The 22,430-nt window shown below is 35.7% G+C and overlaps 1 protein-coding gene across 2 annotated transcripts in view; it reads right to left on the reverse strand.

Moving 5' to 3' along the window:
• The window catches only part of LOC135779080 (ladderlectin-like), a 37,053-nt gene extending 16,461 nt beyond the window's left edge, over positions 1-20,592 (reverse strand). Inside the window, exons 1-6 of one of the 2 annotated variants that reach the window (XM_065289734.2) lie at positions 20,507-20,592; positions 20,361-20,428; positions 20,104-20,189; positions 19,155-19,277; positions 18,853-18,964; positions 15,627-15,840 (exon numbers count right to left, since the gene is read on the reverse strand). In XM_065289734.2, coding sequence (XP_065145806.1) covers positions 15,767-15,840; positions 18,853-18,964; positions 19,155-19,277; positions 20,104-20,189; positions 20,361-20,421 — 456 coding nt within the window. In that variant the 5' untranslated portion in view covers positions 20,422-20,428; positions 20,507-20,592 and the 3' untranslated portion in view covers positions 15,627-15,766. Of the gene's footprint in view, positions 1-15,626; positions 15,841-18,852; positions 18,965-19,154; positions 19,278-20,103; positions 20,190-20,360; positions 20,429-20,506 lie in introns of those variants that run through there. The other variant, XM_065289735.2, reaches the window with a different exon arrangement.
• Between the last annotated feature and the right edge of the window lie 1,838 nt (positions 20,593-22,430).

Here is a 22,430-nt window from a genome sequence, read left to right on the forward strand (position 1 = left end):
TAACACTTTTCTGTTTGATCGCTAATACTACCATTTCTTTTAGTACACTATACATATTAATTACATGTTTTACGTATTTTGATTGTATAACTCTGTCCTTACGTTAGATTATTGTTATTTTACATTGCATTTATTACAAATATTTTATACTAATATATTGCATATATTGATTTGTTTATTTAAAAATTTTCTGTGTGTTTCTTTTGTACAAATGTGTGATCATGTGAAAAAATCATTCAAGTAAGAATTTTATTGTAGTCTGCTTAATATAAACTGTAAAACAGATTTGTTGGTTCAACTTAAAAAGTAAGTTACCTGGTTGCCTAAAAAAAATCATTCAAGTTAAATATTAGCTGACTCAAAAAGAAAATTTTTGTTATTTTTAAGATGAATTTTAAGGCAACAAATTATTTTTAAAATGTATTCTGTACACAAAAAATGAAAAATTGGATCAACTCTAAAAAACCTAAAATGGTTAACACCAAATAAACGTTTTTTTTTTCAACTTTCATTTTTCACTTAAACATATAAGTTTAAAAACCTCAATATTTTAGGTGTTACCAATTTAAGTTTTTTTTTTATTGATACAACATATTGTTTACAGTGTATGTTGATAACTAGCCAAAATATCTGTATATACTGCTCTAAATTAAAGAAAAACTAAAGACAAGTACTGTAAATACCTTACCAGGGCTCTTTCTCTAAAATTGTGTTGTGGGCTAAAAAAGAAGAAAGTGATCAAAACATCATGAATGTGAGCATGGGGCTACATTTTAAAGAAATAAAAACTACACTTTTAAATTTCAACTTTTTAAAATATATTTTACTATTTATTTAATTTTATTTCAAGATTGGAAAAGGGACAAGAGACTGTTTGCGGTTTTCTTAAAGAAGTATTCTGGCTTATATTTTGATAATGATTGGTGTTTAGAAACATAGTTTGTCACTTCAAGAAGTTTAAAGTGCATCAAATTATCAAAATAAGCTTAGAAAACATGTGTTATTTTAAATTATGTTATGAAAAGTAAATTTTCACTGTGCTTGCCTGTAGACATTGATATACTTCTTGAGAAATGATCATCTAAGCATGTGGTCTACATACAGGGCCACTGCTGGTCAAATTGGTTCCCCAAAGCAGACTTTTACAGTGGTGCCCCCTTAAGTTAAAAAACAAAATCAACTATTGTATGAATACAACTTTATTAAAAATGCTATTGTTATCATTTATAATTGTATTTTGACAGCAACACAAACTACAATTATACAAATATGCAATTCTAAATTATAGCCTATATTTCAGTATCTTTACCTATGTAGTTAATGGACTTTAGCTTAATATAATGTGACAAAGCTAATCTTACATGTCAGTATAAATCCAAGCAATTTTGCAGAATTACTAAACGTCTTTCTTGTAAATTAAGAAAAATTAAGTCAGCTTTAAGAAAACAGCAGATGCATAGTACATACTCTGCGTATAGGCGAGCGGCTCTACTGTCTACATGCTTCTAGATTAATGTTTACAGATTAATTCTCTGATCAAAAAGGTTTTAATTTAAGAAGGTCTAATCTGGCTAAATTAATTTCTGTTTACTTAAATAGAAGAAGCATGCAGCAAATGCGCCCTAGATAAAAAATTATTTTGCAGACCAGAATGTAGACTTTAAACATTTAAAACCAAATAAAAGCTGTTTTAAGCTGCACCCTTAAGAGAAATAATTAGAAATATAGCTTTAATTAAAATTGACTTCACATGCTGACACTGTGAACAGAACGTCAATAACAGTCTTTTTTGTACAGATGCTGTATTGACGTCTACCTTTACCTTATATGTCTGTTATTAATAATTGCACTGATCCATCTGTTGGTATTTATTCAAGAATAATAAAACATGGTAAGTGTATTTATATAGTACGAGTAAATATAATTTAGTTATATAGAGCTGGAGTATAGCATGGGTCTTCAACAGGTGTCATGGGCCCTGTGGAGGTCTGAGGTGGTATTACCAAGGGTCCTCAAAATATTTTAATTCAAAATAATATTTTTGGAAAAATGCATTAATAGGCTAATAATACAATTTAGAAATTTGATGTTAACATTTATTTAGTAAATGTAAAATATGTTGTTAACAGTGACTGTGTATAACTGTTATGGTACACAGAAGACTAGAACAACAACGTAAGACCAAATGGATGTTTATTAAAACATGTAACATAAAACCACCAGACAGGAAGGATATGGTTGGTAAGCAGATGGTACGGTGATGATAATAATGATGATCACAGATAGCAACTCAAACACTCTTGACAGTCACAAATAACAACAACAGACTTTACTTAACTTCCACAAAGACAACAACGAATGAAGAGAACCGTCCAAAAGAGTAGTACGGGAGAGTCAGGTTTGAGACAGTACACTCAAAGAGATGTACATATATGCAGTAATGAGACCGGACAGTGACTGAGGCTGCGTTCGAAAACTTAGGGAGCTGACTTGTTGCCTCGCTGCCTCATGAGGCAATGACTTCGGAGGCATGAAGGCAGCTCAGTGAAACGTTTTCGGACGCACTTCATGGGCAGCGTGTTTGAAATATGAACAGAGAGCGCCTTTTTGATAACTAATCACATATTTGAAAACTGCAATACTAATTTCGGTAAAAAGTGAAAATATGTATTTATTAACACTAAATTTGTGCTCCAGCCGCTTTCTTGGCCACCATATTATTTTATCGAACTCGACCAGGCTCGACCAATCTCATTCTCCATGCGCTGATTATTTTAATATCTTATTAACATAACCATCATAACAAAGCATCTAGTCTAAATTTGATACATGTCCTGGGGTCCCTGCACCTCCTCTCTATATTAAAGGGTCCTTGGCCTGAAAAAGGTTGAAGACTGTGATATTTGCACAAGCTGCTTTACACAGTGATGCAATGCTAAAACAGCATATAGGCTAATGTTAATAAAAAAGACCTTACAAACGCAATATTTCTCTAATAGACATTTAAACCTCACATTCATCCCAAATTCTGGCTTTTAGTTTCAGTTCTTAACTGTCAATTAATATATTTCCATTCTAAGATACACTATATTACCAAATGTTTTGGGACACCTGCCTTAATATTTACATGAACCTGAATGACATCTCGTTCTTATTCCATAGGGTTTGATATGGAGTGGTCCACCCTTTGCAGCTTTAAGGGGCTGTGTACACCAAAACTTTTACGCCCGCGGCCAGCGCATGTTTTCAATTGTTTCCAATGGAAGCTCGGCGTTTTTCAAATAAGCCAGCAGCTAGCGGGTTTTTTCCGCGCTGAAAACCGGCGCTCGGCGGTTTTTCCGCGCTCGGCGCTGAGCGTCGAGAGTTGAAAGAGATTCAACTTGGGGAGAAAAGCTCCGCTCGTCAATGTCAGTTCTCACACGGCCGCCCAATCACAGTGGAGGAGGGGCGGGACATTACCACAGCAACCAACCGGCTCGCAGCTGAAGTATCACAGCTACCAAAGTGCAGAGCGGAAGAAAGCTGGCACTCAGCTGAAAAACAGCTGGCATTCGGCGTCCTCAAGGCGTTTTCAGCCGCGTTTAAAAGTTTTGGTGTACACAACCCCTAACAGCTTCAACTCTTCTTTGAAGACTTTCTACAAGGTTTAGGAGTGTGTCTGGACCTTGCTTTGTGCACTGATGTACAGTCAGGTTGGAACCCAAACCCCAAACTGTTCCCACAAAGTTAAATTGTCTAAAATATCTTGGTTTGATGAAGCATTAAGAGTTCATTTCCATGGAAGTGATTGGAACACCTCAATTCAATGATTTGGAGGGGTGTCCCAAAACATTTGGCAATATAATACTGTATATAAATAATATAGACTCTGTGTGTTTGATATGAGGGTGTTTTTGGTTTTCTGCAGAGACAGTAATGGCCAAATGCTTTGGATGAGGCTGATATTTTAGTTTAATTCTGTAAATACTGTATAAAGTCTTGAACAATGTTTAATGTTCATTTATCTTTGAACAAACTGTTGCCAGTAAATCACATAAATTAAAATCTACAGCTGCCAGTAATACTGTCATTGGAAATGATTAACTTACAGATGTATAAGTGTAATAGAAAAACAATAGACCCATTTGTAATGATATCCATATTACTGTTCTGAGTTATAGACTAATTTATTGAAAGTGTCATGATCAAAATAATAGCATTGTGAAGTTTATTTAGAAAATGAGTTCATTCTGTAAAAAAACCTGCTCAATTTTGTCCTTTATTAAGAAGAAGGGGAAGCAAATGTTTCACTCATTGTTATGAAATATATCTGCTGCTGAATCTCTAAGTAAAATGGACAATTTCATCATCGTTTAGACAAACGACGCAATTTGATTAAAAGGTTGATTTAAGAAGGGGGAAAATATAACGCAATGCACAATGCAGCAATGTTTAGGATGAAACAATTATCTCAAATGTTTAAAAATTTAAACAGAAACCCAAAGCACATTTAAACAAAATGATTCAAGCCCTTCTTAGAAATGACACAATAAAACTGTGTTCAATTAATTTAAAATACCTTATTAAGAGCAATAAGTATATCTATTATATATGAATAAGTACTATGATTTATTGATTTCTTTTTAATTGCGTTAACACAATTACTTTGAGTTTGGCTTCTGGAAAAAGAATTTCCCAGCATTTTAAATTAAGTGTTATAAATTACATTTTTAGGTAAAGAGAAAGACTTAATAGTGTTTGATGTCCATTAATCTTATTGATTTAGAAGCGTTTGTATTTTTTCAAAGTGTTTGGTTACCACCGTGCAGAAGAGTGGGGCTTGTGGTTAGGTTGTGGATGTGACATATTTCTCTCAATGAGCACTGTGTTACTGCCTGTTTGGAGATCAGTCTCTTCTCACATGCTCATCCAAAGTATCATATGTTATTATTATTAGCATGCTAACATGTGCTTATGCTAATTAGTAAGATATAAAAACGTTTTATATAAAATAACAGAATTGAGTTATTCAGACCACACTACATTGAGTTATTCAAACTATGCTAAATCGAGTTATTCAGACTACACTAAATTGAGTTAAGGCAACTAATTGAGTATTGTCATTTACTTTAAATTGAGTTACTTTAAAATGGGCCCTATTTTAACGATCAAAGCGCATTGTCTAAAGCGCACAGCGAAACGTCTAAATGGGCGTGTCCGAATGCACTTTTGCTAATTTAACGACGGGAAAAATGGTTTGTGCGCCGAGCGCATGGTCGAAAAGGGTAGGTCCTATTTTTTAATGATTAATGGGAGTATTTTGGGCGTGCAATAAACCAATGAGAGTCTCAGCTCTCATCCCCTTTAAAAGCCTGTTGCGCTGGCGCCAGAGGCGATTCTAGGGTTAGAGCTTTAGGGGTGCTGAGCAACCAATGAGCTCCGCTGCCACCACTCGCTCTTTTTTCCTACAGAAACCAATAATATGTCTATTGTTAAATAGCTATCATTTTAACATTGGTTCTGCTAACTCCAAAATAAAGATTTTTTTGGAGACCTTTCAGGCATGAAAATGGGTCAGAGGTGAAAAAGATGAGAAGAATATTACCCCTCTAGGGTCCGGGAGCATGCTCCCCCTTAGAATTTTTTTTAAAATAACATATTTTAAAGCATCAATCTGATGAGTTTTCAGATGCATTTTCTTTGCCAACCTTTTTATTTCTAATTAATGGTGAGCTAGCACATTTTTGCCATAAATGCCATATTAAAGTCTCAGGACAAAAGGTGGGCTACAGCAGCAGTGTGGGTATGGTTTTATGTGAATATACAGTGTATCGTTTTTAAGCCTTTATCAAAATGTCAAATCTCCTAATTTATAACTTTTATGCCTACAACATATGGTAGGTTTATTAATAGTTTTTTAATTTGCAGCTTTTCTTTTAACAGTCCTTTAATTGAACCATTACCTTTACTATATGTCTAAAACAAAACACTTGTGACTCCAGCACTAAGGGTTAAAAACGTTATCCCCTTCATATTAGTCTACATGTGACAAACTAAAAAATATTAATTGTCTAGTTTGATCGTCAGACAGTTAGTGATTTCACACATAACTTACCGGTAGCCTACTGGTGGTATACAGTGATATGTAGTTTGTTTTCACTCTGTTCCAAACGCCATGTTTTCATGACGACTGACCAGAAAAGACGCACGTGATGTCATGTTTACATGACTCCCGATTGTTAAAATGAGTCTCAAATTAACGATAAATCATACAATAAACTTTAACAACGGAGACACACGTATGCAACTTTCCCACTGAGACGCACAAAACTGCATGCGTCTTGCGGAAGAACATTGTAACCGGCGCTACTTCTCTCCGTTTAAGTCTATGGACGAGTCACCCAGGTACTGTACTACTCCGCAGCGCGCGGGTACCCGCCGGACTAAAATAATCCGAAAATAAACACTTATTATACGTGTACCATGGTGATTCATTATAAGACAAAAACACGGCTTGAAAGATTGATTCGTGATGTACTCGCTCATTATAAACATAACGTAAACATTTTGTAAGATTTGAACAAAAAGTTGCATCACAACACTTTTAACTGATTCTCACTCTGCGTGTTTCGCACTGAATGGTCGGGCTAATCGATGCAGGTACAGAGAAGTAGAAGATGATGACACCATTTGCTAAGGGGGGAGGCTTTTTTTTCTACCTTATTATACATTTTAAACCACAAACTACGGAGTATGTTTTGGACATTATTTAACCTGGTCAAAGACGAATGAACATTTTAGAATAATTAAATTTCTTGCCCCAAGTTTTAGGGGTGCTGAGCTCCTTTTTAGGGGTGCTGAAGCACCCCTAAAAAGGGGCTAGCCTCGCCCATGGCTGGCGCTATGTCTAATCCCTATTTAGATGACGGACTTTGTAAACTGAAAAACTAAGCGGAGGAAGAATATTCCCAGTTTTAGATTAATGTTAAAATATTGTGTTGTTTTTCACTTGTATTGAAATAATTTTTTATTAAAACCTTTAAAACCCGTTTTCTTTTAGTCATGGAAGTAAAAAAGCAGGCTTTTAATTGCTTTAAATGTATGGCTATCCAATATCATCAAAAAATAATTTACAAGTATGTAAGAAAAGGTTTGTACAGTAAAAATACTTTATTTGTAACAAACAGGAGATAAAGAATTTACAAATGGCCCTCCACAAGGTTCAGCACTTGGACAGCGTCAGTTTTTTTTAAGCATTACTTAAAAATGTTTCTCATCCCACCATATCCACAGGTACAGAGTCATCCATAAATCCGTGAGGTAGCATTTAAAAAAAAACATTTAAAAACAGATGCATTTGTTTAAAGCAAAGCATTTATTTACTTACCAGGCTGCAGGTGAAGCAGCTCTTTGTGCCTTCTAACGTCTCATAATTGGTCCTAATTTATGTCCAAGAGACTCAATAATAATCTTTTACATTCAATCCTTTAATCTTTCATATTTAAAAGCGTTTTTGTGCTGCTGCGCATTCATGTAGCCTATGTGTTAAGCAAACCCGCGTTGTCGTCCCATTTAGGCGCATATTCCTAATGCGCTCTTTAAATAACAAAAAAACATATTGCGCCATTGACCCATTGACTTTAGACTTTAGACCAGGTTTTTGTTGGTCAATGGCGTAGTCTATTTTAGTTGCCTCAAAATAGCAACGCGCCAACAATGCGCCTGAACACACCTCGTTTTCAGACCAGAACGCCCATGGGCGCAAAAGGGGGCGCAAATGCATTTGCTTATTAAACAACGCGGCGCTAAACGTGAAAATTTAAATTGCGCAGGGTGGAAACTAGCAAATGACACTTGCGTCGCGCATTGCGCTGCATTGCGCCGGGTGTGAGATAGAGCCCAATATATTTTTATTGTGTAAAGCAATTTTTTATGAGTTAGGGGTACACATTCATATTGGATGGAAATCCTGCTCACAATTTTATTGAGTAAATCCAATTAATCATTTTTTTTTTTTGAGTGTACTGTTAAAACAGATCTATGAATAGTCAAGATGGCAAAAGTCAGCCTTTCATCACCCATAGAAAGATCAAAAGTGATCTAAGATGATCTGTAAGTACAGTCAGAAGACGTCTGATTGAAGCTGAGCAAGAAGCCCCCGTAAAGCAGCATTGTTTAAAAAAAGGCATGTGCAGAACATCAACACATCAACTGGCCCAAAGAAAAATGGTGTAATATTTTATGTCCTGATGAGACTAAAATTTTTGGGTCTAGTGTTAATCGACTGAACCTCAGACGACCCCATGAACTGAATTCAAGCCACAGTACATCGTAAAGACAGTTTAACATGGTGGTGCAAAAATATTGGAATGTTTATGTTGGGCCTATTAATCATATACAAGGGAAATTTGTGTTTCAACAAGACAAAACCCCAAACACACAAGCAATATGGTTCCAGACAAAAAGAATTGAGGTTGTACAGTGGCCAGCTCAATCCTCTGTGAGGTGACATTATAAATGCATTTTTTGAAACAAAATCTAAAAATTGACAGGGACTGTGGATCCTGAACTGAAACATCTTATTCTAGGTGCCAGAAGGTGCATGCACAGATTTGCAGCAGTTATCCACAACAAGGCTCATGCAACTAAATATTAGTAATTTAATAGTTTAAATTGAAGTTAAGAAATTTCTTCAGTTTATAAGTGTCCAAATGTATACTTAGTAATGCAATGTAAGTCACTTCTTCACGAACTTCAAATTTGCATGATCTAAATTTGACCTGTAGGCTATTACTAGTCTTAGGTAGGACATAATATTTTACCGTACTATTAAATGAATGTGTTTTTGTAAAGGGTTTATAGAGACAGACGTAATTATATTATTTAAAGATACTGAACCTGACATGACATAACAAGAGTTGGATTTGTTCCTGGCTGTTTTTAGTTAAATTGCGCTCTCTACTGTCACTTTTTAGTGTATTTCACAATGAATACCTGACTCATGATAATTAGGTTAAAGGGTATTTTTCCCACAAAGCCGTTTATATTCATTACTAATAGACATTCAGAGTTTTCAGACATTCAAAAATTATTTGTCCATTACAGGCACATGGCAAAGTTTTAGAAATGCTCAACAGCGCACTGAAGCATTACAGGGATGATCCAGATCTACAAAATCTCATTAACTATGGATAAACAGGTCATATGGCCATCCTTACCAAATCTGTCTTGCTATTGCATTATTATTTGTCATGATTATGGTTTTGTCTTTTGATGTAAACTTTAACTGCTGTGGAGGAGTCTCTTACATGGATTGGTCTCAAAACATCTACTTTAATTGTTCTGAAGAGAACCCCAGTCGTGAACGCTGCTCAGTTCCCTACTCCTGCTGTCTGCTCGCTAAAAACGAGGTGAAGAAACATCCTTAAAATTTATATATAAATTTAAATTAATATAAATTTAAATTAAAATATATATATAGAGTATATACAGTATATATATATATATATATATATATATACGTGTGTATATATATATATATATATATATATATATATATATATATATATATATATATATATATATATATATATATATATATATATATATATATATATATATATATATATACTATAAGAGTTTGGTTCCAAAATGAAAACTCTGTTTTTAAATTTTTTGTCAAAACATGTTTATTATTATGTTATTACTGTGTTTTAATGTGCTACTTAGCTGTATTTTCTAAGTTATGAAGGGTTAAATCAAAACAAATCAACTGCAGTATTAAGTGGAATGCACAACCAAAAAAATAAGATTTCTGAAAAATAAAAAAGTTATCTCGTTTTGGAACCAAACTCTTACCTTGTACAATTAGTGTAATTTGGCAGAATGACTTGACTCATGATCTCAAACCTGCATCTTGTGACCTCTCATAAAATGAGAGGCATTTAATCCATCATCATTTTTGTTTTACAGTTCATGTAAAGTTATGTAAAGTTTTCAAGCATGTTTCTCAATGTTTCGGTATTGTTGTTTTATTTTATTGTTCTGTATTGCTATACTGTATTTTAATTTGATGATGAATTATTTGATGTGGAAAAAACCTGAGAGCATGACAGCAAGTTTAAACTGTAAGAGTAGTTGTCTAACAAGTATGATCAGATATTGGTGCCATTAGCATTTAAATCCATTTCAATCCAATTGTTTTCTGATATAGTTTTAATGTAAAAACAACCTGTACTTTGAACATGATGCAGTTGTGACTCCACAATGCACAGCATGTGCTTTATAAATGCTTTTATTGGTTTGGGAAGTTTTCAGAAAGGTTTAGTTATTTAAAAAGATAATTTCAGAGATTTTTAAAGATAAGATCAGAAACATTTATAGGCATGTACAATCATAGTACTTTTGATACAGATTGATTTTTCATGATCTCAGAGGTTTGGCACAAATGTAGCCCATTGTGGTTAAACAGGATTCATCATTCCAGCAACGATTAGCTGTGGGATAAGATGAAAATAAAATCAGTACTGATCATTACTGTTGAAGTTTAGAATAAAAATCATAAAACTGTAACAAAATATGAAATATTTGATGAATTCAGTATTTGCTCTGATATGCATTGTCAGCTGTGAGGACTTTTATAAAGAGATGTGTTCACAAATCATGTCAAATCAGTAAAAATTACCACAGGTGTAGAAACATTTCAGCAATGACAAAAAATTGAAGACATCTGAGCTAAATTTCAAGTGTTGTTGTTGCAAAGATTCTAAATACTTATGATATTTCAGATTTTTCTTTTTAATAAATTCAAAGACATTTTTAAAATTCGGTTTTGCTTTTTTATTATGGGGTACTGAATAACTATAATAAAATAATATTAAAATAAAATATAAAAAAAATAAAATGATCTGACAATAGTGAATGCTCTGCACGTAACATTCTGACAACTAAACTAGCCTATTTTAAATGCTACTGTATAAAATGTTACGATTGTAACTAAAACAATAATGATATGAGACATTCTTACTGGTATGGTTTATTTCCAGGCAGTGCTCTGTACCACCTTTATTGTTAGGTTCTTTAGGGCACCAGTTGCTAAAGTCAAATTGAGATCCATCAGACCACAGCCATTGTCCTTCCTAATGAATGAGGAGAGTCAGTAGAAAGAGATTACTTATAATAAATTCACACTCATTAATGATATATTTCAATAATTTATATTGTAACAATAAAACATGAGCTATTGTAAAAAATCAGTTTTTATTAAAACCATTGATTTCAAACTAGCCAGACAATTTCAGCATTTCCGAGCAAAAAGACTTACAATTTCACCATCATGGCCACCAATCCAAGCTTGTGTGTCAGCAGACACAAGACTCAGGAGAAAGTTGTTGTCCACTGTATTGCGCACAGATGCAAGATTTGAATCAATAGATTGACAGTTTTTCTAAAGAGAGAGAGAGAGATTTTTTTTATTGCAAATATAAAATAAAATCTGTTTTAGCTTGGATCATGTCAAGACATTTCTGAATTTCTAAATAACAGTACCTCAGATGTGATCCAGTTAACTAACTGAGGGAAGAATTTGTAGCATTGCAGACCAAAAGGTGTCCATCCATGTGGGCATTTATTTTGAGCTATGCAGTGATTCAAATATTAATAATATAATATTAAGTCACATTATCAGTTTTATGCTTCTATGTATAAACGCTTTAAGGTTTATTGAAACAACTTTATGGGACTTTAATCTGAAATATTGGTGTGTGGTAAATCTTGTAAAGGTCTTGGTTACCGGCTGCACTCTCAACAGAAAAGACCAAGAAAAGAAGCACAAGAGCTCTCATGACTGCCATGATGAATCTGAAAATGAATTAACAGGAAAGTGACACATCTGCACTCATATGTACACTGCTGAAGTTAATGTTACAAAAACTCACCTTTTGTCAAATCTTCACTTTCAGAACTTCAGTGTAGATTATGTGAGGGTCAATGAGGAGTCCTGTCTTTTATACTTTACTTCAGAATGGGGCGGTTCTAGACCCTTTTCAGGGGGGCTTCAGCCACCCTGACTGTCATCTTAGCAACCCTAAAATTAGTAAGTCTATCAAATTATCAAATATATTTTTTCAGAAGTTTTATTTAGAAAATAATAATTAAAAAAAGCCAAAATGTATGGCATTTCAAAGATAAAGAAATGAATTTATAAGCCTTTTAATTAATGCCAGTGGAGTACAGTAGAGTGAAAGAGCATGCGTGCTGCAGGTCACACAGAAGCAGCTGCAAACTCAAAATCATTGTTTAAAAAAAATATACAGTGTAAAGCTCATTGAAGGTATTATTGCTGATTATGTGTTTCAATTCATGTCTGAAAAATATAAGAAACTGTGCAGTCTTAAATTGGCTAATATTTACTTAATTTCCATATGCGTGAAATAAATCTCACTGACTATTTCTGTCCGGAGACTTTGCATTGGGCCTGGCCATCGCACAGGTAACTTCTGTCAAACCTTCTCATGTTTATAATTTGACAAAGGAGCAATAAAATATTATGATGATCATCTGTTTTCCTATTGCTCTCCCAGGTCCTTATTAGTCAAATCCATGATTGAAACAGCCTTCAACATCGCTCAGATCCATGAAGCTGAACTCACTGTATATGTGTTTTCATATGGGCAATTTGTATTATCTTTAATGAATATGAATATATGTATAAATAATATAAGATACAGTAGAATCAACAGGTCAATAAAACTATTTGGGGTATTTTGTGCGCAACAAATTTTGTTGTTTGAAAATAAAGAATATAACCTAAATTACTCTTGTACTATATTTATTGTTTCCAGTATGGCGTTTATGAAAACTTTGCTTTGTCGAGTTGCTTTGGATAAAAGTTCCCATCACTCACATGTCGAACTTTTATGGCTTTTGGCTATGATCGTCAATACATTTTCAAGTTGTTGCTTATCAACAACATCTGGTTATAACACAAACACAGCATGCTTGTGTTGGTCAGAGCATCATTGCTTACATTCCTGCTCTGATGGTTATAACTGCTACACATTTGGAAAGATCATCATTTATCATTGTCTTGTATTCTTGTTATTAGTAATTGTATCATATTAGTTAATGACATTGTGAATTATACAGAACAAACAGGGGCGTTGTTAGGCCATTTTTAAGGGGGCTTTAGCCCCCCTAAAATTCTCTTTAGACCCCTTAAAATGTTTGCCATGTTAGCTCCATAAACTGAACACGGATTTGTAATTGCTTCAGTCCCCTTTAAATTTCATATGAAAAGTGCAGCAGGGCAGACTTCGGCTTGACTTTCAGCGTGTTCAGCACATCTATGCGATATAGTGGAATACTCCAATAAAATGGCAGAGAAGGGGGTGTCCAAATTTAAAGCGTTAATTTTACTCCCTCCAATAATTTATTTCCCGCTAATTTATGGGTTTCTTTTGACGTGCTGCAGCCGTACATTGTTATAAACAAAATTTATTAAGAAAGTATTAACATCCGCAAATTTTACATAATGATTTCATCATAGGATGAAAGAGGGGTCAAAAAGGATTTGTCTTTCTGTGTAAGGAATGAAGTCTATGCTTTTGGATTGGGCTTTCTTTTTCTCTTTTTACTGTTTTACAACAAAACTCAACGCTATGTTTTATTCATGAAGTGATATTTACATTGTATGTACAGTATGATGATGAGATTAACTGTGTTAGACTGGACTGCTGCCTTGAACTTGAAAACCCAAGGCGCTTCCAACCCAACAATAGTGCGCATGCACAGAGCTAAATTCTTTCATGTTCATGTCTATTTGGTTTACAGACAAATACACATAAACATGTCTCAAATTAAATGTCTTAGTGAGTATCATAGTAAACAATTGATCAAACCAAATGCAAAAATGTTATTGCATTCGGTCTTATACTAAGAAAAGAAGAGAAAATCACTTACTGCTATGACTGACTACATTATGTTAACATAGGTGCCAGTAATTCATGCAGCCAGTGCAGTATAGGAATTTATCTAATCTGGGGTAATATCAGCAATCATGAGATTTATTCATAATTTTTGATACAGGTTGCACAGTGTTTTCTTTAGTGGACTATGAACCCCGTAAAGTTGGCCACCCTATTTAATTCTGGTTCTGCCACTGTTTGTATATAGGCTTAAGCTTACACCATATTCAAACTATTTTTTATTTTTATTATACTCTCATTGGGGGGCTGAGCCCCCCTAAAATGAATTTGCCCCTGAAAACAAATACATATTGCCTCATTTAATTTTCCTTGGCAATAAACAAATTGATAACCTGAAAGCTCGGAGTTAAGGGCATTAAAGACTGGTGAACTTGGGCCTTAACACATTACAAAGACACATTCATAGACACTGTAGGAAATGCAAACCTGGTGCAGGTCAGTCAGCATATAAATATCTTCCGGTAGCGCCGCCATCTTAGTCGCGTCCGCATTCAGGATGAGAGCTTACGCAGCGCTACTGGAAGGTATTTATTTTGGTAAATAAAGTTTTAAATATGGATATCTCTACAACAACACCGCACGGATTACCCTCAGAAGACCTTTGTTTATCATCCTGGAGCCGTTTGGATTTAATTTGTGAAGGATGGACACACTTTTTTGGACTTGAAGGTCGTTTTGGACCCCGTAACATTACATTTAATCAACTGAAAGATCTAAAACATTTTCTAAAATATCCGAAAATGTGTTTGTCTGAAAAACGATGGACATATGCAACTCGGACAGCTTGGGGGTGAGTAAATCATGGGTTTAATATCATTTTTGGCCGAACTATCCCTTTAATAGACTACTAGTCACATAAAATATAAGTGCTTTCAGACATTCAGAAATGATTCGTCCATTACAGGCACGTGGCAAAGTGCAATAAAGCATTACAGAGATGATCTACAAAATCTCATTGACTATATGTACAAAAACAGGTCAGAAGTGGAAATGCATGTGATATATATATTTACATGTGGCTTTATAAATGGCCATCCATATTATATTATCTATATTATGTATCTCTTTAAGATACAAACAGATAATACAGGAAATATTTCAAACAAATATATTCTTCAAATATGTCTTCTTCAAACAAAAGCCTGTATTAAATGTGACCTCTTTTAGCACTAAACACATCTTGATCTTCTTTGAGGAGACAGAAGGGTTTCATTTCATTTAAGGTAATGAGAGCCTGCAGGTTCCTGCTATTGCTCAAGGGGAGCTCACACTAAATAGCCTACTTAAAACTTTATATTCAGTGCATACAAAATGAGTGTATTTTCTGCATGCATTCTAATAAAGAGACTGAGAAATGATTATAAATGATCATTATACCATTGCAAACAAGAAATCAACAAGACATTTTATCAAATCTGTTTTGCGGTTGCATTATAATTTGATCATGTTTATGTTTTTGTCTTTTAATGTAAAGTTAACTTCTGTGGAGGAATCTCTTACATGGAACCTCAGTCATGAATGCTGCCCAGATTCCATTAACCCGGGGTTTAAAATAACCTGTGGTTAACTATTTCAATTGTAAAAGCCCTTTTTGTCTTAATTGTTGTTTTGTTTTTATATTGTATTTATTTTGATGATGATTTTTTTTTACCACAATGCACACAATTTGCAAATGCTTTTATTGATTGGAGAAGTTTTCAGAAAGGTACAGTAAGATACTGAGTTTTACGGATAAGATCTGAAAAAAAATATATAGGCATGTAGTACAATCATAGTACTTTTAAAAAACAGATACATTTTTTTTATGATCTCATAGGTTTGGCACAAATGTAGTTCATTGCGGTTGAGCAGGGCGCATCATTCCAGCAATGCTTATCTGTGGGACAAGATGAAAATAAAATCAGTATTGATCATTACCGGTGTAGTTTGAATAAAAAAAATCCTAAATCAACAACGATCAATGGGCATTTGAGCAAAATTTCAAGTGTTGTTGCAAAGGGTCTAAATCAGGGGGGCCAAAACCTGGAGGCCCGGTGTCCTGCGGAGTTTAGCTCCAACTTGTCTCAGCACATCTGTATCTACAGTATTATGCTAAGACTTTAATGACCTGCTTCAGTGGCTGGTTGTTTAAACATAGTTTTTTCAAAATGTCTGAGGGTCGCAAGAGAAAAAGTGTCTACGAATTGTATGACAAGAAGAGAAAGGCCTCCAAAGAAAGAAACAAGAGCAGAGTGTTTTTGGGAGAATATTTCACATGCTGGCGTGGGCTAAAAGCACAGGTTGGGCTTCCCACTAATGCCTCAGTCCCAAAGTTTCTGCTCGACAGGTAAAGTTTGGCATACTTTTTGAGAATCCATTTAAAATCACTGCTAGTAAAAGTTGATGTAAGCTATGATGCTAGCCCTGGCACAAGTCACGAACCGCGCAGACATGGTAAACATCTCAATGTATGAGCCATGCCGACAGCAACTTGTAAACAGAGCGTGAACGAGAAGAGGTAGGCTCGTGCATGCTCTCTCGTGCACACGTTTCCTTATCGGGAGCAAGTGAAGAGGGCGGTTCTTTTCTAAAATTCGGGAAAATCTTCCACTAAACAGAGCATGAACGAGAAGAGGTAGGCTCGTGCATGCTCTCTCGTGCACACGTTTCCTTATCGGGAGCAAGTGAAGAGGGCGGTTCTTTTCTAAAATTCGGGAAAATCTTCCACTAAACAGAGCATGAACGAGAAGAGGTAGGCTCGTGCATGCTCTCTCGTGCACACGTTTCCTTATCGGGAGCAAGTGAAGAGGGCGGTTCTTTTCTAAAATTCGGGAAAATACCACGCAGTGAAGCATACATCGCGGAGCAAAGAGTAGACTGACAATGCGCCGACAGACCAGCATGGGGGAGAGCAGATGGGGAAGGCATAGCCATGGCCTTCCCCTGGCCACGGACTCCGTGATAAGTGATTAGGATTCGATTTTTTCCATGCAAATCACTATCTGAAAGGCAGTGGTTTCTGCTGCTTTTACATGAAAATGCTCACAACTGCTCAAAACAGGTTTCTCTTTCTCAAAATCCAAACAGCGGCAGTTTCTCAAACAGAAGGCTGCATCCTCCAGTGGTCGCATATGCAGACGGCATACATCACCAAGCCTGGTTTATTTCAGTTAACTGAGCATTGCATTCACAGGTCATAAGCATTACAACAATTTACTAGGAATTAAGTAAATCTCAGACTATTTAAGTTGATAATAGTCTGAGATAACATAGTATTTATGACGTATGCATCCTGCAAATGCAAGGATTCAGCCTTTCGTTTGACTAGACGCCCAACGAATCCTGGCCGTCATCAGCAACAGAGCAGCTGTGAGAATGCTGTGAGCAAGCGCAAAAATAAAGTAAATTTTTTTATTCACAGACAAAGTCTATATAAGTAATACATTACATTTTTTTTTATCTAATTGTGATTACGTTAATTAAAAATTAATTTGTATTAAATATTAATTTTTATAAGACATATCCGGTATGCGCTTAAAAAACACGGGTACATATTTCAAGACCAAGACGGATGAGAACAACAACAACGCGTCAAATTCAAGTTCGCAGTCGACATGACAGAATTAAAGTTTGAAGACATCATTAACACATATGATGATGCGAGGTCCAGACACGGGATTTTGCTTCATTAGGTAAGGCAATGGCTATTTATTGTTATTGGCTGCCATGCCAAATCACCCCGCACTATACCTGCTTTATTTTAATAGTACCATTTTCTGAACATATAGCTGTTTTTTAATAAATGTATGGGGAGTGTTTATGCTTGGAGGTGTTTGTTGCTATGGCAGGTGGCATTGGAGGTTTTGGGAAAAAAATATACAGTTTGGTTTTGCATTTTAAGTTTGATTCTGTAGGGAAAGACTGCGTGTTACGTCCTAAACCTGAGAGCACACGTGAATTGTTTTTAAAGCGCAGCACAAAATGTGTCACCCTCCGCCTATGCAGGTTACATTTCGGTCACTTTTAATATTAAACATATTAAACAAAGTCTCACCTTTCAAATTTGTTCATTTTTTTTAAGAAATTAAAACAATAAATGCCGTTTTGTGACCCTTTAACGTGTCGTGACAGATCGCTGAGCATCATTTAAAGCTGCTCATAAACTGATCATCTCTTCTAGTTTATTTATAGCATCAAATGAACATGAACATAAGAAGGACATTATAAGTGTCCATAAGGAAGTTCAATACATTGTTTATGGCCTGACGAACTGCGAGAAAAACGTTGTCTCTGAGTGATGCCGTGCGTGAGTTTAAAAATAGTAGTTTTTGAAGTGCCACCTAAAGACTGGCCCAAGCTGCCCCCCCAGAAAAATGTCCTGGCTACGCCCCTGAAAATAACAACACAGAAAAGGTAAAGGGATCTAACCACTGACCACTGGCATATTATTTTAGATGTTTTAATTCACATACATTTTTATTAAATTGTACCTATTATATAATATATCAATTATGTCTGGCTGTCTCTCAAGGGTTTTTTCCATCCTAGGACTTTTCCCTCCTGACTAAAAAAGCCAGGAGTTTTTTTCTCTTACCTTTTTTTTAAACCCTAGAGAGTCAGCTGACACTGGCTTAACTTAGCACCCTCTTCTATACGTTACCTTGTTACTATGCTCGCTAGTGCAGTTTAATCTTAGCCGCTGTACTCTGCTGCCTATATTGCCAAAATATTTTTCGGTGTTTTCTCCTGCATCTATTAATGTAAATCTGTTTTGAAACAATTAAACAGTTGTGAAAAGCGCTATGTAGTGAATGCACTGCACGTAACATTTTGTGACAACTAAAAAAGCCTATTTAATACAAAACGCTAGATTGTAAATAAAAACAATAATTATAGAAGACATTTTTACCAGTATAGTTTAAGTGTAGGCAGTTCTCTTTACCACCACTATTGTCAGGTTGTCCAGAGCACCAGGTGGTAAAGACAAAATGAGATCCATCAGTCCACAGCCATTGTCCATCCTAATGAGTGAGATGAGTCAGGAGAAAAAGTTTACTAATAATGTATCCACACTTATGCATGATATAATTCAGTAATTTATATTGTAACAAAAACACATGAGTTATTGTATATCAATAAAAAAATCTGTTTTATAATAAAAACATTAATTTCAAACTAGCCATATCAACATTTCAAGGCAAACTTTTTTACCATTTCACCATCATGGCCACCAATCCAAACATGTGTGTCAACAGACACAAGACTCATGAGAAAGTTGTGTTCCACTGTATTGTGCACAGATGCGAGATTTGAATCAACAGATTGACAGTTTTTCTAAAGAGAGAGAGAGATTATTTTATTGCAAATATAAAATCTAATCAGTTTAGCTTGAATCATGATAGGACATTAAGTATCATTGCCGTGTTTGCACTACAGGGCTTCAAGCGGGCGTGCCAGTGCCTGCCACAGCCTGCGCGTTTGCATTGTAACTTCCGAGGCATGATCATGCTTCGCTGGTGCTTCATTGGGGCTTAATTTAGCAAACAGAAAGTATTTTAGTATTTATGAACTTTTATATTTCACAAGATTATTAAATCCAGAACATGAATTTAAATTCTCATTCCTCATTTAACATTTTTAAAGCTTCAATTAAAAAAATATATAACAAAATAATTAGTTGACCATAATTTAGCAGGGCTCTACACTACAAAGTTGAGCTGATTTCAACTCTGCTCGACGCTCACACCGTACATCAGGGTTCCCCAAATCTTACCCTGGAGGGCCGAAGCAATGCAGAGTTTAGCTCCAACCCTAATCAAACACACCTGAATAAGCTGATCAATGTCTTCATGATCACTACACAATAACAGGTGGGTACGTTTGATTGGGGTTGGAGCTAAACTCTGTAGTACACCGGCCCTTCAGGGTAAGATTTGGGGAACCCAGCTGTACATGATGCGCCGCGTCGCTGTTTGCCGGAGCTCGCCGCCGGCTCTCATTGAAAATGAATGACTTCCGGACACTTTGACGCTCTCATCGGTGGCGGTGTGAAGGCACAGTGACAGTCTTGATTTTGGCTACGCAGCTGGAGGTTGGAGGCTATAGGCTCCGTGTCGCACAGGCCCGATAGTGCAAAAGCGGCTATTGTGCATAACAGTACCTCAGCTGTGACCCAGTCAACTGTCTCAGTGAAGATTTTGTAGCATTTCACACCAAAAGGTGTCCATCCATATGGGCAGTCATGAGCTATACAGTAAATAAAATATTAGCAATATAATATTGAGTCACATTATCAGTTTTACTTCCTGTTATTCTTTTACATAAAGCTACACTCCTTCAGAGGTTTATGGGAACCTGTGAATTTAATCTGTAATATTGGTTGTAGGGTTTGGTAAATCTTGTAAATGTCTTGGTTACCTGCTGCATTCTCAACAGAAAAGACCAAGAAAAGAAGCACAAGAGCTCTCATGACGGCCATGATGAATCTGAAAATGAATTAAGAGGAAAAGTGACACATCTGCACTCATATGTACACTGCTGAAGATAATGTTACAAAAACTCACCTTTTGTCAAATCTTCACTCTCAGAACTTCAGTGTAGATTGTGTGAGGGTCAATGAGGAGTCCTATCTTTTATACTTTACTTCACAGGGAGGGATTCAGTAAAAACAAGGTATATTTGAATATAAGAAAGGTAAATCTGCATATCATGAACGTGTACTTGCATGTACTTTGATGAAATGTGATAGTTACCAAAACAAACAATCTGATCTGACACATGAACACTTTTCTGTTTGATTGCTTATGCAACCGCTTATTTCTTTCAGTATACTTTAGATACATTTATATGTGTTTACATATTTTGATTGTATAACTTTGTCTTTACATTAAAGTTTTGATATTTTACATTGCACGTATTGAAAATATGTTATACTAATATATTGCATATATTGATTTAGGTTTAATATTTAAAATATTTCTTGTGTGTTTCTTATGTACAGACCAAATGGTTGTGATCATGTGAAGGTTGATAGCCTATAAAGACAGACCATTTGCCCAAAAAGTGTGTTTGCATGGTATTTTTTCTAATGCAACTTGGTTGGATATGTTAATAATCAAATGAATGTTTAACTAAAGAGATTACAACTAAATACTTTAATAGGGCTCTTTCTCTTAAATTGTGTCTGTGGGTTGAAACGAATTCTAATGTAATGCACTTACTTCTTAACCCTTTACATTCAATGTTCTTCCCTGATGTGTTATTGAAAACACATTTCTGCAACTGTTGTTACAAATGAAATGACAAATTAAAAGGTTTCTAAATGGCAATCGTTATCATGTCACAGACTGAAGTTAAATATAGGCTAGGTTACTCCTTTAAGTAAACCCCAAAATAAAAAAAAATTCTAATGTTTGATATGAACATAAAAGAAATGTTAAAAAGCCTTTAATACACTACACTTGAAGAGTTTCGTTGCTAAACGAGATTACTTTTTCAAAAATCTCGGTTTTTGGTTCTGCATTCCAATTAATATCAATTAAACTGCAGTTGGTTTGTTTTGATTTAAACCTTCATAACTTAAAAAATACAGCTAAGTAGCACCATATAAAACAAAATAATAACATGATAACATAATAATAAACATGTTTTGACAAAAATGTTAAAAACGAAGTTCCCTTTCAATACGGTTCACTTCGCATTGCGTCAGTTAGCTGACGCTATGGGGGAAACTCCTGTTTACTCCGTGACTGAAGCCTATTGGTTAACGTCTGTACAAAGTACAGACCAATGACGTTTGAACCCGCGCGCGGGAGGAACGCGTCCTTATATAAGCGCGGTTCAATCGTCAAGAGCTCATTATTTTCTCCTTCAGCGCGAACCTCTCGCTGCTCCGAAGAAAAAGAAGAAGCCTTACCTCGCCGTTGACAAAAGCCCTGCAGCGGAGTCCAGGCCTAGCGTCTTCCCCTGCCGTTTTCCGGCTGAGAACCGAAGATAGCAGAGTCCAGGTCTAGCGTCTTCCCCTGCCGCTTTCCGGCAGAGAACCGAAGATAGCCTTCGCTTGCCGTGGTTCGAGCCCTGTGCAGCGGACACACGCCTGACGAGGTCTCCCCTGCGGCCGCCCGGTAAGATCAATATTTTTAATATAAAGCTATAAGCTAAAAGAGCAGGCACTGTTGTAATAGCGTCCAGCACAGCGGCTCGGTGAGCCTCTCTGCTATGAATTTCCTCCGAGCGCGTTACCGGTCTGGCACCTCCCACGCCGGGACCGCGCTTATGCTTTGGTTGTCTTATCCAGGTTTCGTGCTCCCCCTGCTGTTCCTCTCTCGCCGGGATGAACACACGGCGAGCCATGAGACTAGATGGATGCATAGACAAGCACACACGGACTAACCCCCCCTGTGTTCTGTCACACCGCAACCGTTCATGCTTACAGAGTCCCTTCGCTCCTCTCACATTCAGTGGCGAGATCTCTGGCACATATATTAA

This window comes from Paramisgurnus dabryanus, chromosome 1 (assembly GCF_030506205.2).
Source record: "Paramisgurnus dabryanus chromosome 1, PD_genome_1.1, whole genome shotgun sequence".
In the NCBI taxonomy this organism is placed as follows: Eukaryota; Metazoa; Chordata; class Actinopteri; order Cypriniformes; family Cobitidae; genus Paramisgurnus; species Paramisgurnus dabryanus.